This window comes from Carcharhinus amblyrhynchos, chromosome 13, assembly GCF_965287045.1.
Source record: "Carcharhinus amblyrhynchos chromosome 13, sCarAmb.v2.hapA, whole genome shotgun sequence".
NCBI classification, from domain to species: Eukaryota; Metazoa; Chordata; class Chondrichthyes; order Carcharhiniformes; family Carcharhinidae; genus Carcharhinus; species Carcharhinus amblyrhynchos.
In genome coordinates this window covers 9,667,496-9,685,449 of record NC_137336.1, presented here as the reverse complement: position 1 = coordinate 9,685,449, position 17,954 = coordinate 9,667,496, and the positions used below count along the sequence as shown (strand labels likewise).

The following is a 17,954-nucleotide window of genomic DNA, read 5'->3' as shown; positions in this document are numbered from 1 at the left end:
GGGTGTCCGGAATTCACTGCCCGAGTTGGTGGTGGAGGCAGAGACCCTTAATCTCTTTTAAAAAGTACCTGGATCTGCACCTTCAGTGCTGTAAGCTACATGGGTCTGTGCTGGGTGCAGGAAGACGGGATTAGAAAGGGCACCTGAGTTTCCCTGGGCTGGCGTGGACAAGATAGGCAGAATGGCCTCCTTTGGTGCTGTAACATTTCTGTGGCTCTAAGACATAGGAGCGGAAGTAGGCTGTGGTAGCATGGCCCCTTTAAGGGGGCGTTCCCTGAAGTCCGCATGGTCGGGCCGGGCCCTATAGCGTGTCGAGGTGGGAACCTGAGCCAATCGAGTGCGAGGATGCGTATTCCGGGTTGGAAAAGTTTAGTCAGAAGTTTCAAAGAACAAAGAACAAAGAACAAAGAACAACACAGCACGAGAAACAGGCCCTTCGGCCCAACGAGCCCGCGCCACCATTTTAACATTATGAGTGCCCTCCTGTACCTATGACCTTTGTCTACGCCTATTGGGGAAGATTGAGGAAGACTTCAAATCGCCTAACGCAGCAGATACCCAACCTTTTGAGCAGATAGCTGAGGTAGTTAAAAGTCAACTCAATCTCCCAGCCCGCGATCATTGCGCTGAGGTACTAATTTCACTCAGCGGCCTGCGAGCCGGGGAGAAGGTCTCTGGCTTTATGCCCAGATTGAGAGGATTGGCAGAGCGTTGCCAATCTGGCCCAGCCTGAGGAGAAATGTTGAGGGACCGTTTGGTCTGTGGTATAAACAGCCTGATTCTTCAAAATAAGTTAAAGTTTTAAAGTTTATTTATCAGCGTCACAATTAGGTTTACATTAATGCTGCAATGAAGCTACTGTGAAAATCGCCTAGTCTCCACACTCCGGCGCCTGTTTGGGTTACACTGAGGGAGAATTTAGCATGGCCAGCGCTCCCTAACCAGCGCGTCTTTCAGGCTGTGGGGGGAAAAGCAGGAGGAAACCCACACAGACACGGGGAGAATGTGCGAACCCCACACAGGCAGTAACCCAAGCCGGGAATCAAACCTGGGTCTCTGGCGCTGTGAGGCAGCAGTGCTAACCACTGTGCCACCCATGATACTGGCAAAGACCAAAATTTCTCTAGAGCTGGCCCAGGTGAGTGAATGTGCGGAGCAGGGTGTAAGGGAATCACAAAGATGGAATAAACTCCTGGTGGTGAGAAACAGCTGTTGTGCGAATGCCAATCTGAATGTGAGTACTGAAGAGTCCGATAAAAGAGATGCAGCAACGAGGGTGTGGAGGGAAACACTCCCAAGAAACCTGCTGATGCAAACATCGTGTGCGTTTGCGACGCAGGAGAAAACGTTACTTGCAAGCGTGATAAAACTGTCAGGGTGGAATGGGCAAAAAAACAAAGCACACAACAGTTAGTTTAGCTCCTGTGAAGAAACTGGATGAGGAACCCGCCAAGGCTTTGTGGCAAATCGGGAGGATAAGCAGAGCATTGCCAATTCGATCCAGCCTCTGGAGAAATATCGAGGGGTTGTTTGGTCTGTGGCCCCTTGAAATTCCCTGAAGGCTGCGTGGTCAGGGTGGACCCTATAGCGTGTTGAGGAGAGAGTGTGACAACTGGGGGTTTTCACAGTAACTTCACTGCAGTGTTGATGTAAGCCTACCATGATCCTAATAAGTAAACATTAAAACTTTAACTTATTTTATATAATCAGGCTTCGTGACACCATGAATGGGAATCATAAAACCTGTTCAATTTTCACAAGTTACCGGAGTCATTTACCCCAAACCAGGACCAAGCAGGTAAAATGGAGAGAGATGGCCTTGATGGTAAATGCAGATCTCTTAAAGTGGAAGTTGACACGGGGGGTGCAGCTACAGTCATAAGGCAGCAGTCATTTTGTTACCTTCAGAAAGGCCTCAGATCATTGTGATTAAATGAGCCTGGAGTTATACCGTCTATCTATATCAGAGAGACACTGCAGACTTCAGGGGCAACAACAGTCACAGGATCCTATGCGGACCCTGACTTGGTTATTAAGGGGTATTGGTCATGTTTGTGGGACATGATATGGACAGTTTCAATTGAATTGGTTACAGATATTAAATCTGACAGTGTGGCTTTCCATCAGTACTGATCCTCTGACAGTGCTGCACTCCCTCAGTACTGATCCTCTGACAGTGCGGCACTCCCTCAGTACTGACCCTTTGATAGTGCAGAACTCCCTCAGTACTGACCCTCTGACAGTGCAGCACTCCCTCAGTACTGATCCTCTGACAGTGCGGCACTCCCTCAGTACTGACCCTTTGATAGTGCAGAACTCCCTCAGTACTGACCCTCTGACAGTGCAGCACTCCCTCAGTACTGACCCTCTGACAGTGCAGCACTCCCTCAGTACTGACCCTCTGACAGTGCAGCACTTCCTCAGTACTGACTCTCTAATAGTGCAGCACTCCCTCAGTACTGACCCTTTGATAGTGCAGCACTCCCTCAATACTGACCCTCTGACAGTGCAGCACTCCCTCAGTACTGACCCTCTGACAGTGCAGCACTCCCTCAGTACTGACCCTCTGACAGTGCAGCACTCCCTCAGTACTGACCCTCTGACAGTGCGGAACTCCCTCAGTACTGACCCTCTGACAGTGCGGCACTCCCTCAGTACTGACCCTTTGATAGTGCAGCACTCCCTCAATACTGACCCTCTGACAGTGCAGCACTCCCTCAGTACTGACCCTCTGACAGTGCGGAACTCCCTCAGTACTGACCCTCTGACAGTGTGGCACTCCCTCAGTACTGCCCCTCTGACAGTGCAGCACTCCCTCAGTCGTGACCCTCTGACAGTGCGGCACTCCCTCAGCACTGACCCACTGACAGTGCGGAACTCCCTCAGTACTGACCCTCTGACAGTGCAGCAGTCCCTCAGTACTGACTCTCTGACAGTGTGGCACTCCCTCAGTACTGCCCCTCTGACAGTGCAGCACTCCCTCAGTCCTGACCCTCTGACAGTGCGGCACTCCCTCAGTACTGACCCTCTGACAGTGCGGAACTCCCTCAGTACTGACCCTCTGACAGTGTGGCACTCCCTCAGTATGGAGAATAGAGGTGTCCACTTGAATTTTAGGCTCCAGCGTCTGGGACCCACATCGCACTGCCCCTCTGACAGTCCTTGAACCCAATTCTGCTTCAGAGGTGTGAGCGCTGCCCGAGTTTACAGAGTGACACTTTTTGAATCCATTGCTGGAATTAATAATCGTGGAAGCCGAGTATTAAACGTTAAGTTGCTGTTCTACTTACAAGTCAAAGATCAGGTAGTGGTGGCCCTCCTCAGATATGCTGTCGTGTAGCCTCACTGAAAGACAAGGAGAAACAATGAAGGTGAATAAAAGGTTCATGTGAATTAACCGGCTGGAGACCATTCAGATCCCAGTGCCATTAATCAGACTGTCCCCACCCCCACTGATGCCACTGGATCATAGTTAAAGCACAGAAAGTGTCCAATCATCACAGCAACAATCTAGTTACTCTCGCATCTGCTGCCTCTTCCCCTTCTTTCCCCTCCACTTGATGCTGGGCACAGGCAGTTTGCCCACCTTGGGCAGAGAGTCCTAGTTGGCATCAGTGTGTTAGGATCCTGTTAGGAACCATTAAAGAGAAACACCCAGAAGCATGCCACAAGAGCTCACATTTCTGAACAGAAATAAACTGTATTGCTTACAAGGATTAAACAAAGTAAACACTCTTAATGTTATCGTTGACAATTAGTTATTGTTGTGAAATTGAGTTTGTAAAGGTGTGAAAAATGCTTGTAAAGAAGTGTAAAAATGCGAGAGGGAAAGAAAACAGCGCGTGGCCCCTTTAAAAGCTGGTTTGGAGTTCGGTGCTTGGATGCAGAATACACACAGACGCTAAGTTGCGACATTTGTTTCGAGGACCAAAGCATCAGGGTCGCCTTGGTAACAGGCTATTGCATTTTAATAGCCTATCAGTTTCAAAAAGACAATCGGCTATTAAGCAATCTGAATTTGCTGTTGTCGACAGCCTCAGGCCAATCGTGGTGTAAGCAAATTGCGAGGTTACCACAAGTACAAAGGCCAGAGCGACAGACATCTCAGGGTACCATCTCTGGAGCCAGGGCCTGGGCCAGATCTGCTGAAGCAGCTAGTTCTTAACTCTGCCAGCCTCAGACAGGCCTTAAGAGAACTCACCATTTAAACAGCAAAATGTACCAAATCAGAGAGCTGACAACAACAGAAAAACTCCAAATCTTTTCCAAGCCATCAGATCTGGTTGTGTATAGTTTATTTGAGAGCGGCTAAGATTCTGCTATTACTGTTTTGGTACTGAATGGTCCTTGTCTTTATTTGAACAGCGTTTCAGTCGCACCATCCTTTAATTAAAATGTTCCTGGTTTAGTTAAAGTTCCTGATTGGTTGAATAATTATTCACTTAAAGTGTGTGTCAAGTCACAATATTAATGAATCTCTAAATGTTAATGTGGAACAGTTAACACCTTCCCAAACACTTTTACCAAATTAAAAAAACAAGGTAACAGGGATTAACTTCTGCGTCGTAACATTATGCTATGAACTCTGTTCATATTTTGTACTTACCCCCTCACCCAACAAGAATTTCCTTATATAGTATAGCAATTCTGAAGGCTCATTCATTTCACAGCTCATTGGAATTCACTTTAATTCCTGTCAGTACTCCAGCAAATTTAATACTTTACGGGGATCCTTCCATTAGATTTTTGGCTAACTCACCAACTTTTATTTTGCGGCTGTGGATACCTCCACTCCTTGTACTGTTTGCCCACGAATAACTAACTGCCTTCACACAGCTTCCTTGCAAGTTCTGCTGACTGCTTTTTGCCACACAGCTCTGTGAGGACCAGTGTAGATTTCACTGTCCCGCTGCTAGCTAGGTAACAACATGTTCTGTCTGCAACAGCGTGGAAGAATCAAAACTTTTAACTGACTCCAATACACGTGACTATCATAAATCAATTCAATCAATCATCTCCCGTGGACTCTCTCAGTCCAGTCAGATGCAGCCTGCATTAAAGCAAAATTGTAACTGCATGATTGCTAATAAAACATTCAGATAACTTACAGAAAAGAAACTTGTGCCTCCAAAGGCCAACTTCCTGACAACATGGCATGATTTGGGATGGTCTCAAACAGAAATGCAAACAAATGATTTGACTTTTAACATAACTCTTTGATTCTGTAACCTATGTTTATATTCCTAATAGATATAATTGCCCTTTCTCAAGATACCCTGGCTCCGCTGAATGAACACTGCTCGACAATCACCAGGCAAAAGTGTTCTCTTCCTGTTGGGGAACACTTCAGTGGTCACGGGCATTTGGCCTCTGATCTTCGGGTAAGTGTTCTCCAAGATGGCCTTCACGACACATGACACAGAGTCGCTGAGCACAGACTGATAGCCAAGTTCCACACACATGAGGACGGCCTCAACTGGGATCTTGGGCTCATGTCGCACTATTTGTAACCCCCACAACTTGCCTGGACTTGCAAAATCTCACTAACTGTCCTGGCTGGAGACAATACACATCTCTTTAACCTGTGCTTAACCATCTCTCCACTCACATTGTCTATACCTTTATTCCAATCATTATTTTGTAAATTGAGTTTATGGCTTTATATGCCCTAATTGTGAACAGAACTCCCACTCACCTGACGAAGGGGCAGCGCTCCGAAAGCTAGTGGCTTTTGCTACCAAATAAACTTGTTGGACTTTAACCTGGTGTTGTGAGATTCTTACTCCACTAATAGTCCAGAGTTGGGTCGCCCATTGTTTAAATGTTATTTTCACTATGAACTCTGGCCTTGTAAGATAAACATGTGTTAATTAAACCTTAGATTGACTGAGTTGCATTTATATCAGAATTTCTTTTTCAATCAGATGCCCCCATTTTCCTCTGGTTAAAATTTTAATTCTTCAAACCAAAAGTTATATTCCAAAACATATGAATTATGAGCTAGATATTCGCAACAGTCCTAACTTAATGGTCAGGCCATTTTAAATAAATGTAATCAGCTATTCACTGCATAGAAACATAGAATCCCTTCAGTGCTGAAGAGGCCATTCAGCCCCTTTAACTCTCCCAACCCTATCTTTGTAACCTCACACATCTACCATGGCTAATCTACCTGAATTTACTCATCTTGAGACACAAAGGGGCAGGTTAGGTGGCTAATCCACCTAACCTGCACATCTTTGCACTGTGGGAGGAAACTGGAGCACCTGAAGGAAACCTATGCAGACACAGGGAGAAGGTGCAAACTCCCGCACTCTCTACCCTCCCCCCCCGTCCTTGGGCATTCCTGCCATGATGAGTGGGGCTGTCACCTTGCTGATCAGAACAGCTACCTTCTCCATTTTTAACTCTGTGAAGGAGGCTTCCTTTCTCTCTCCTTGGGTTCAGCTACGGTCTAAAACAATTCCAAACTCGGAGGTTGTGTTTTGAAGATGAGAGGCAGAGCTTGTAATCAATCTGCTTAGCTCACCCACCCACAGATAACTGATGGTTCCAGAGCTTACACTGGAAAGCTTACACCAACAAGCTTTAGCGGTGATCAGCAAAGCTTTTGGGGCTCTATGGAGAAGGTTGGATGGTGCGGATGGCACAGTGGTTAGCACTGCTGCCTCACAGTGCCAGAGACCTGGGTTTGATTCCTGGCTTGGAGTTTGCACATTCTCCCTGTGTCTAAGTGTGTTACCTCCGGGTGCTCCGGTTTCTTCCCAAAGTCCAAAAGACGTGCTGGTTAGGGTGCATTGGCCATGCTAAATTCTCCCTCAGTGTACCTGAACAGGCACCGGAGTGTGGCAACTGGGGAAATCTTCAAAATAACTTCATTATAAGCCGACTTGTGACTAATAAATACACTTTACTTTAACAGAATGATCCCTCTGTGACATGAATGTTTATTTATTACACGGGCTGGAGTGGGCTAAGTATACATCTGCACACTCATCCCATTATACTCCTGCCTCTTATACACCCACCCGTTACAGAAGCCCTATTATTTACCCTCCCTCGCACACTTCCCACTCATCACACACCAACCTGAATATTATTTCCTCGACTTTAGTGAGTTTTTCTACGTGAAGTTTTAAAGACATTGAGAGAACTCATAGAGTTATTACATCATAAATGGAGGCCATTTAGCCCGTCAAGTCTCTGCCCACTCCTTGTAGTGCAACCCAATCAGTCCTATTTCCCGGTTTTATTTCCGTAGCCTAGCAGCGTCTCCCCAATATTGTCCTGGAATCATTCATTGTTTCCACTTCCAACCTGGTGAGTTCCAGCTCATTCATTGTATTGGAAGGTTCTACCCCACATTGCCCTCTCCTGCCTCTCTTGTCTACAAGCTTATATCTGTGTTCTGTAGTCTTTGTACCATTGGCTAATGGGAGCAGATTTTCTTCATTTACACCTCCTATACCTGCCACAAACTTGTGAAGTTTATTTATTAGTGTTACAAGTAGGCTCACATTAACACAGTTACTGTGAAAATCCCCTAACTGCCACACTCCTACGCCTGTTCGAGTCAATGCACCAAACCAGCACGTCTTTCGGACGATGGAAAGAAACCGGAGCACCCGGAGGAAGTCTACATAGGCATGGGGAGAACGTGCAAACTCCACACAGTCAGTGACCCAAGCTGGGAATCGAACCCGGTTCCCTGGCGCTGTGAGGCAGCAGTGCTCACCACTGTGCCACCGAGGGGGCACGAACCTCCAAACAGCCCACCAACCCAACCCTCCGGGCACCAGCTGCCACGCACGTGGCAGAGGCTGCAGATGGTGCATATCAGCCAGCTCAGAACCCTTCCAAAGACAGCACAGGCAAATCAACCCCCTTCCCCCAGGGATTGCCTAAGGGAGGATCGGCATTCCGAAAGATAAGGAGCTACTTGTGATTGTGCTGAGGTTAGGACTGAAAGTAATAGAACATTCCGTTCAACACTGTTAATGGATGTTATCCTGGAGTCAATTACCAACGAAATGATTCAATTGTTGGGGACATGTTACAATTAAGCATCACATGGGGTCAGGAAAGACAAGAGTCAGAACAAGAAAGCCTGTTACCGAGTTTTGCATGTGACTTATTTCATGTATAAAGGATCTGACTTGGGAATTAAATGTCTTAATTTTCAGCAGACGTGATCAGGTCAGTGAGCAAACACCTTTATCACAGTCGCAGATCCCACATTGAGGGGAAGAGGCATTTTCGCGTTGGCTGGACTCTTGAGAGACAGGCTGTCCTCTGGGGCTGTGACTCTGTGGGTAGTAATGTCTGGCCTTTTTAACCATTGACTCGCCTCTGTTTATCCATTAAACAGAGCTTCTCGTGACATCTTGCTATGTGCAAATTAGCTGTCGTGTTTTTTACATGACAACAGCGACTGCATCTCGTTGCTGCGGGATGCCCTGAGGTCACTAAAGATGCAAATTGTTTCTTTTCCAGTCATTGGGAATTCAAAACAACTTTGGTTTCAAAATAAACCACAACAATCTTTCCTGGTGTCAGATATGATGGCCGGCACGGTGGCGCAGTGGTTAGCACCGCTGTCTCACAGCACCAGGGACTAGGGGCACTGTGTGCGTGGAGTTTGCACATTCTCCCATGTCTGCGTGAGTTTCCCCCGGTTTCCTCCCACACTCCTGAGTAGGTTGATTGGCCATGCTAAATTGCCCCTTAGTGTCAGGTGGACTTGCAGGCATAGGGCCTGGGTGGGATTGTTGTTGGTGCAGGCTCGATGGGCCAAATGGCCTCCTTCTGCACTGTAGGGATTCTATGATGGAACCCAGCCAATGGAAAGTTTCTCCTTTGACCCTGACTGACCTCTGACTTCCATGAGGTGCCCCACGCCATTGGACAGCACCGTAACAAGGGCAATTGCTCTCAGCTCATGACTATCAGTCGCTGGCTCTGTGCTCATCTCAAGGTTAAGTTTTCAAAAAATTCTTCCTTTGGAATCGAGCATCACTGGTGTAGGCAGATTTCATTACCCATCCAAAATTGCCTTGAGTGGCTCACTCAGGCATTTCATTGGACAGTTAAAAGCCAACCACATTGCTGTGGCTCTGGAGTCACATGTAGGCCAGACCAGGCAAGGACGGCAGATTTCCTTCTCTAAAGGACATTAGTGACCCAGACGCGTAACGATACGTTTAGTGCCACCCAGGGGTGGGGGTGGACAACTTGACAATGGGCGAAGGATTCCGGATCTTCCGGATTGGCCAGGAGTCTCCAGAAATTTATATTGCCCCGTGACGGTGCAGCAGACAATAATCTGAAGGAAATACTATCGACATTTTGAAAGGATTATGGCTTTTTCTCATTATTCATTCATGGGTGTCGCTGGCTGGCCAGCATTTATTGCCCATCCCCAGTTGCCCTAGAACTGAGTGGCTTGCTGGGCCATTTCAGAGGGCAGTTGAGAGTTGACCACATTGCTGTGGGTCTGGAGTCACATGTAGGCCAGACCAAGTAAGTCCGGCAGATTTCCTTCCCTAAAAAAAAAATTAGTGAACCAGGTAGGTTTTTCTGACAATTGTCATAGTTTCCTGGTCATTAGTAGATTCTTAATTCCAGATTTTCTTTTATTAAGTTCAAATTCCTACCATCGGCTGTGGCAGGATTTGAACCCAGGTTCCCAGAACATTAGCCGAGTTTCTGGATTAATAGCCTCATGATAATACCAGTGAACTATCACCTCCCTCTGAAAATTGATTTCCAATCAGTTCGCAGGACATGGTCATTGCTGGAGTGGGCAGTATTCACCCCACGGTGTGCCAAATGACTATTGCAAATTCCTTGAATACATCCATTAAGAGTCATCCACACTGCTACGGCTGTGGAGCCATATGTCGGCCAGACCTGGTAAGGACGGCAGATTTCCTTCTCTAAAGGACATGAGTGAACCAGATGGGTTTTTATAACAATTTCAGTTGCCTCTGTGCAATTTGGACTCAAGTCCCCAATCATTAACCTACATTTTGGGATTACTGACCCAGTGTAAGTCCAAAATCCTACAGTATGCCCTCCTTCTGTGACTATGATTTCACTGAAAACTTTTGTCAGCTGTAAAATGTATTGGCGATGGGAGGGGTGGAGTCTGTTTGACTGACAGTTAAGTGTCATCCAGTCATGCAACAAGAATTTTTCTGACTGCACAGTGGTTAGCACTGCTGCTTCACAGCGCCAGGGACCTCGGTTCGATTCCCGGCTTGGATCACCGTCTGTGTGGAATTTGTATGTTCTCCTTGTGTCTGCATGGGTTTCCTCCGGGTGCTCCGGTTTCCTCCCACAGTCCAAAGATGTGCGGGTTCGGTTGATTGGCCATGCTAAAATTGCCCCTTAGTGTGTTGAGGTGCTTAGGTTAGAAGGGATTAGTGGGTAAAATGTGTAAGGATATGGGGGTAGGGCCTGGGTGGGATTGTGGCCAGTGCAGACTTGATGGTCCAAAGGGCCTCTTTCTGCACTGTAGGGTTCTATGGTTCTATGGCTGTGGCAAGGCAGGGTACCCTGATGACAGATATGACCAATGGGACAAGTTTTTGGGGCGGGGTGGATGGTGGCAGGGGGTCACGTGATTGTAAGACCTCCAGGAATATGTCCTACCAGAGTTCGCAACCCGAACTCTGAATTCATTACAAATAGCCACCGTAAGGGGGAATCCTGGGTCAGAGTTCAAATCATGGTGGTGATCCCAATTATTTCTGGACTTTTTGTGGTGACATCCATATTTTAAAATTCTAATACTTGGTTTTCAAATCCCTCTGTGGTCTGCCTCCCTCCTAACTCTACAATCTCCTCGTGAGTTATAGAATAGGCTATGCCTGTGTGTGATGCAGCCTATGATGAATTAGATGCTAGACACTTAGGCAAGAGGAAGGAACAGTCTGTGCTCACAGGAGACGTGCCTATTCTGTTTCTCATCTTATCACTTAGTGCTAATAAAGCAGTTTGGGGCAGGCAGCAAAGTAAGTTTCTCCAGGTAGGATAGGCTAGCTACACAAGTCAGAAGCCAAAAACCACCCCAGTTGAGTATGAAACGCCTACAACCCTCTATTCCAATGTGTTCCAATTCTGACCTTCTGAGGATCCCTGATGTTAATTGCTCTGCCATTCGAAGTAAAGTTTATTTATTTATTCATCACATTAGTTGTTGTGGAAACCGGAGCACCTGGAGGAAACCCACTTTAAAAGTTTGTTATTGTGACAAGTAGGCTTACACTAACACAAAGCTTTGAGAAAGAGTCATTTGGACTTGAAACGTCAGCTCTTTTCTCTCCTTTCAGATGCTGCCAGACCTGCTGAGATTTTCCAGCACTTTCTCTTTTGGTTTTAGGCTTACATTAACACTGCAATGAAGTTACCGTGAAATGCCGCTGGTGGCCACACGCCAGCCCCTGTTCGTGGTCAATGCACCTAACCAGCACATTTTTCAGGCTGTGGGAGGAAACCAGAGCACCCAGAGGAAACCCACGCAGACACGGGGAGAACATGCAAACTCCACACAGACAGTGACCCGAGCTGGGAATCGAACCCAGGTCCCTGGAGCTGTGAGGCAGCAGTGCTAACCACTGTGCCACCACACTGGCCAACTTTAACTTCCCTCAGCTCTGGAATTCCTTCCTTACACATTGCTGCCTCCCACTTCACTTTCCCCCTTTAAGTTTTATTTATTAGTGTCACAAGTAGGCTGACATTAAAAGCAAGTTACTGCGGATGCTGGAATCTGAAATCAAAAGAGAAAATGCTGGAAAATCTCAGCAGGTCTGGCAGCATCTGTAAGGAGAGAAAAGAGCTGCTGTTTCGAATCCAGACAACCCTTTGTCAAAGCTCTCTTATCTACACATCTTGGGCAATTAGCATGGCCAATTCATCTAACCTTTGGACTGTGGGAGCAAACTGAAGCAGTTTAAAGAAGATGTACGAGGCAAATTTTTACACAGAGAGTGGTGGGTGCCTGGAACCCGCTGCCAGGGGAGGTAGTGGAAGCGGATATGGTAGTGGCTTTTAAGGAGTGTCCTGACAAATACATGAATAGGATGGGAATAGAGGGATATGGTCCCCGGAAGGGTAAAGGGTTTTAGTTACGGCAGGCAGCATGGTCGGTGCAGGCTTGGAGGGCCGAAGGGCCTGTTCTTGTGCTGTAGTTTTCTTTTTTCTTTGTTCATCTGGGGGAAACCCAGTTTATTATTGTCACAAGTAGGCTTATATCAACACGGCAATGAAGTTACTGTGAAAATCCCTGAGTCACCACACTCTGGGGCCTGTTTGGGTACACTGAGGTAGAATTTAGCACGGCCAATGCACCAAACCAGCACGTCTTTCAGACTGTGCGAGGAAACTGGAGCACCCGGAGGAAACCCACGCCGACACGGGGAGAACATGCAGACTCTGCACAGTCACCCAAGGCTGGAATCGAACCCATGTCCTTGGCGCTATGAGGCGGCAGTTCTAACCACTGTGCCACTGTGCTGCTATTTACAACAGTCCTTAAAATCTACCTTATTGACACCTTTTATTAGCCTGACCTAACACCTTCTCATGTGGCCTGGAGGTTAAGCTTTTGTTTGACAACACTTTTGCAAAGCATGTTGGGACATTTTTACAATGTTAACGGCACGATACACATGCAAAGTAGCTGTGGTTTTGCGAGACAAGATTATAATCGAAACCGTAGTGTAGATCTCGCTCCACATCTCCTGATCATTGATCTGGAACACTCAGTTATGCTGCATCATGTCTCCAACATTGATTTGAAACCTGTCTGCTGTGACATTGAATGAAGAGTGGTTTGAAATGAAAATGTCCCAGGAACACAGTGGGTAAAGGGAATGGTTGGCTGGGTGCTCGATGGGACAGGCCTGGCAGTCTGTCCCCGGGCCTACGGGGAATCTCAGCCTGTCTGGCTCTATGTTCCGGAGGGAATTGTAAAAAAAATTGGCCAAGCTTCTGCCTCCTAACTTCCTGTCTTGCATTCAAAGGAAACAACCTTTGTGTATCCTGAGGTGGCATGGTGGCACAGTGGACAGTACCCCACAGCGCCAGGAACCCGGGTTCGTTCCCAGCTTGGGTCACTGTCTGTGCCAAGTCTGCACATTCCCCCCGTGTCTGCATGGGTTTCCTCCGGGTGCTCCGGTTTCCTCTCACAGTCTGAAAGATTTGCTGGTTGGGTGGATTGACCCGAACCAGTGCCGGAGAGTGGCAAACAGGGCAATTTCACAGTAACTTCACTGCAGTGTTAATGCGAGCCTACTTGTGACTAATAAATAAACTTTACTTTGCATTGCCGAGGGCAGGATTGGGATCGACTGGGATGATATCTGTGGCTGTACAGATTGAAAATCAAACCCTCTGGGCTACACGTTCCCCTGCTTTGGGTCGGGTGCCCTGGTGTGGATATTGAGAGGCAACATTTAAATCCCAATGTCATTCATTTGACAAGATTATGTTCAGGGTACTGACATCTCCGGGTGCTGAGATTTTGGGGTTTCCAGCAATGCAGCAACAGTGCTTGGAAAAACCCTTTCTAAAAGCTTCACAGAGGACAAAGAAACCAGGTGGAAATGAATCTGTCAGGTTTATTTGGTGGCACAAGCTTTTGGAGCGCTTTTCCTTCATCAGGTGAGTGAAGGAGCAGTGTTCTGAAAGCTCGTGTTATCAAATAAACCTGTTGGACTTTAACCTGGTGTTGTGAGACTTCTTATTGTACCCACCCCAACCTAACACCAGCATCTCCACATCATGAGATGGATCTGGGCTTTGGATACGGGATTGTCAGGGCATTGGAAAGCTGTAAATAGCTTTCCAAGGCCTCAAGCTCAACACCGGTGTGGTTGACTCTTAACTGCCCTCTGAGATGGCAAAGAATGTCCTTGTTTGTAGACCTCCTTAACCACAACCATCTTCCTTTCTTGCTCATTGCAACTCTTATATCAAAACTGCTGTGATCGAATGGTACTGAAGGTGGCTAAACCTGGTGGACTGCAACCATTCAGAGAGTCACCACCTGGATTAGACAATCACCCCCCCAGACTGGACACTCACTTCCCAGACTGGACACTCACTCTCTCATCTGGACACTCACTCCCCAGACTGGACACTCACTCCCCAGACTGGACACTCACTCTCTCATCTGGACACTCACTCCCCAGACCGGACACTCACTCTCTCATCTGGACACTCACTCCCCAGACCGGACACTCACTCTCTCATCTGGACACTCACTCCCCAGACCGGACACTCACTCTCTCATCTGGACACTCACTCCCCAGACCGGACACTCACTCTCTCATCTGGACACTCACTCCCCAGACTGCAAGTCACTACCCAGACTGGACACTCACTCTCTCATCTGGACACTCACTCCCCAGACTGGACACTCAATCCCCAGACTGGACACTCACTCCCCAGACTGGACACTCACTTTCCAGACTGGACACTCACTCCCCAAACTGGATACTCACTCCCCCATCTGGACGATCACTCCCCAGACTAGAAGCTCACTCCGCAGACTGAACGCTCACTCCCCAGACTGGACATTCACTCCCTGGACTAGACATTCACTCCCTGGACTAGACACTCACTCCCCAGACTGCACACTCACTCCCCAGACTGGAGACTCACTCCCTCATGAGGACACTTGCTCCCCAGAGTGGACACACACTCCCCCATCTGAACACTCACTCCCTGTATTAGACATTCACTCCCCAGGTGGATTCTCACTTCCCAGACTGGACACTCACTCCCCCATCTGGTTACTCACTCCCCTGTCTGGATTCTCATTCCTCGGTCTGCACACTCACTCTCTGATGGGACTGCATAGATGAAGGTTGGTAAGGTGTTGGGTGAATGAGTTCCAGACCATTACACCACACAAAGTGAAAAATTTCTTCCTTAGAGTCTCCCATCTCTCTCACCCAGAACTTTAAATCTGAGACCCCTGATCTTTGTAACGTCACTTCACGAGAATGGTGTTCACTTATCAACCTTATCTTCATCTTGTCACCCTGATCAGATCGCCCCTCAATCCCCTTTGCTCCAAGGACCAACAACCAAGCCTCTCCAGTCGAACCTGGCAAAATTCCCTCACCTCTGGAGCCATTCGGGTAAATCTCCTCTCTAGATGTTCACCTCCTTTCTAAAGTGGAAACTGATGGAGTTCCCCATCAGTAGAACTGCCCAATGCACTGAAAAGTACACTTTCTCCCATAAACAGGGCACTTTCTCATCTCATAGGCATGGGACTGGAGTCAAGCCGGCGTTTGCACATATGTGATTTATGAAGGCGACTGACCACTTATATTATCAGCTGTCTCTGTGGAAGTGGGAATCTGGCAGGCCAGGAATGTGAAACCAAAGTGTGCAGGTAACAGGAAGTCTCAACTTGATAGTTCATTTGGATAGCATCGGTATCCTTTTGGAGAGACAAGAAACCTCTCTGGGTATGTTCCTAGGACATCTTTGAGACAGGTAAAGTGTTTAAAAATAAACGTGATTGTACGTAAAAATTGTACAAACTTACTGGAACTGTCAAGCTGTCAAGGAACTGCCAAAGTTATTAAGGAGCTGTCAAAGCAGTCAGGCTGTCAAGGAATTGTCACAACTACCAATGAACTGTCAAGCTATCAAGAAAATGTCACTCTGTCAAGGAACTATTAAAAGTTGTCAAGGAACTGTCAAATTGTCAAGTGCCTATTAAGATGTCAAGAAGTTTTCAGGCTGGCAAGGAACTGTCAGATGATGCTAAATGAGTTGATACATAGGGCATAAAGGCAATGGGTAGTGATAGGAGGCATGGGTTGACATGTTTAAGAAGGATGCCAGGCAAAAGGCGGGGAATTATAGGCCGGTTAGTTTAACGTCTGTTGTAGGTAAAATGTTAGAATCCGTCATCAAGGAGGAAATAGCGAGGCATCTTGAGGGGAATTGCTTGATAGAGCAGACACAGCATGGTTTCGTTAAGGGGAAGTTGTGTCTGATAAATTTATTGGAGTTCTATGAGGATGTGTCTAGGGCGGTGGATAGAGGAGAGGCGGCGGATGTGGTCTTTCTTGATTTTCAGAAGGCGTTTGACAAGGTACCTCACAAGAGGTTATTGCAGAAGGTCAGGGGGCATGGAGTTGGGGGTAGGGTGTTAGCGTGGATAGAGGATTCGCTGTCAAATAGGAGGCAGAGAGTGGGGGTCAATGGGTGCTATTCGGATTGGCGGTTGGTGACTAGTGGAGTGCCCCAGGGGTCGGTGCTGGGGCCTCAGCTATTAACCATTTATATAGATGATCTGGAGGAGGGAACCGAGTGTATGGTGTCGAAATTTGCTGATGACACCAAGATTGGGGGAACGGCAAATTGCGCGGAGGGTGTGGAGAGTCTGCAGAAGGATCTAGATAGGCTGAGCGAATGGGCCAGGAACTGGCAAATGGAATTTAATGTTGGCAAGTGCGAGGTGGTCCACTTTGGTAGGAATAATGGTAGGAAGGACTATTACTTACGTGGCGAAAAACTGCAGCAGGCGACGGTGCAGAGGGACCTCGGGGTCCTTGTGCATGAGTCGCAAAAACCCAACCTGCAGGTGCAGCAGGTGGTCAGGAAGGCAAATGGGATGCTGGCCTTCATAGCGAGGGGGATTGAATATAAAAGTAGGGAGGTCTTGCTGCGGCTGTATAGGGCATTGGTGAGGCCGCAGCTGGAGTACTGTGTGCAGTTTTGGTCGCCATACTTACGCAAGGATATTTTGGCCTTGGAGGGAGTGCAGAGGAGGTTTACTAGGCTGGTACCAGAGTTGAGGGGGTTGAGCTATGAGGAGAGGCTGAATAAATTAGGCTTGTACTCGTTAGAGTTTAGAAGAATGAGGGGAGATCTCATTGAGACATATAAGATGATGAATGGGATGGATAGGATAGAGGCGGAGAGACTCTTCCCGCTCAGAAAGGATAGTAGGACTAGGGGGCACAGCCTCAAGATAAAGGGGGGGCGGTTTAGAACGGAGTTGAGGAGGAACTTCTTTACTCAAAGGGTGGTGAATCTCTGGAATTCTCTGCCCGTTGAGGTGGTGGAGGCTGCCTCGCTAAATATTTTTAAGACGCGGGTTGATGGGTTTTTGATAAGCGAGGGGATTAAGGGTTATGGGGAGAGGGCGGGAATGTGGAACTGAGCCACGACAGATCAGCCATGATCTTATTGAATGGCGGGGCAGGCTCGAAGGACTAGATGGCCTACTCCTGCTCCTATTTCTTATGTTCTTTTGATTTGGCATGGGGCTCTAAAGGGACAAAGAGATATAGAGGGCATGGATGTATGTGGGGCCATAAGGATGGGGAGAGATGCAAGGATTGGTGCGGGGATATGAGAGGTAATGGGACACAGGTGGGAGCATGAGGTGGCATAGGTTGGCATAGTTGGAGCATAGGAAGTGTACTGGGAGGCGAGCGGTGTTGTTTGTTTTAATCATTTTTAAAGTCATTTAAGCAACAAAATGCCAGACAACAGATTTTAGCCTTCTGTCCAGTCTGCCCCCATTCCTGCGCCCGTCAGCCTCTGCATTCATTCTGGGAACATTGTGCCGAACCTCCAAACTAATCCGCTCTGCTGGAATGGAAGCTAGAAAGTGGGTAGCCATTTTTAAAGGTTGGAATCACAGAGCCGGGAGTTCTCCCATCGCAACCTGGAAGTGAACGTCCGGGCCTTAATTTTCAAGGGAATACAAGCTTCGTATATGCAGCCTGGCCTCATAATCGAACAGTTTTAGTATCAGGCTCCAGTGTTTGGCTGGGGTGTTATTGCCGTGAAGTTGAGCTGCGCACACTTCCTGAGGTACGGAGCCTGCAGACGGTTTTGGGCTGTTGATCACAGTGAGGATAACTGACAATGTAGAGGCAGTCCTATCCTTAACCTCGCCTGACATTCTGAGG

At 47.5% G+C, this 17,954-nt stretch overlaps 1 protein-coding gene across 1 annotated transcript in view; it reads right to left on the bottom strand.

The window, feature by feature from the left end:
• LOC145351696 (calcium/calmodulin-dependent protein kinase type II subunit alpha) overlaps positions 1 to 17,954 on the bottom strand; it is a 216,684-nt gene that overhangs the window by 70,350 nt on the left and 128,380 nt on the right. The window contains exon 4 of the mRNA XM_080201267.1: positions 3,291 to 3,345. Within this exon, the coding sequence (XP_080057393.1) occupies positions 3,291 to 3,345 (55 nt within the window). The remainder of the gene's footprint in view (positions 1 to 3,290; positions 3,346 to 17,954) is intronic.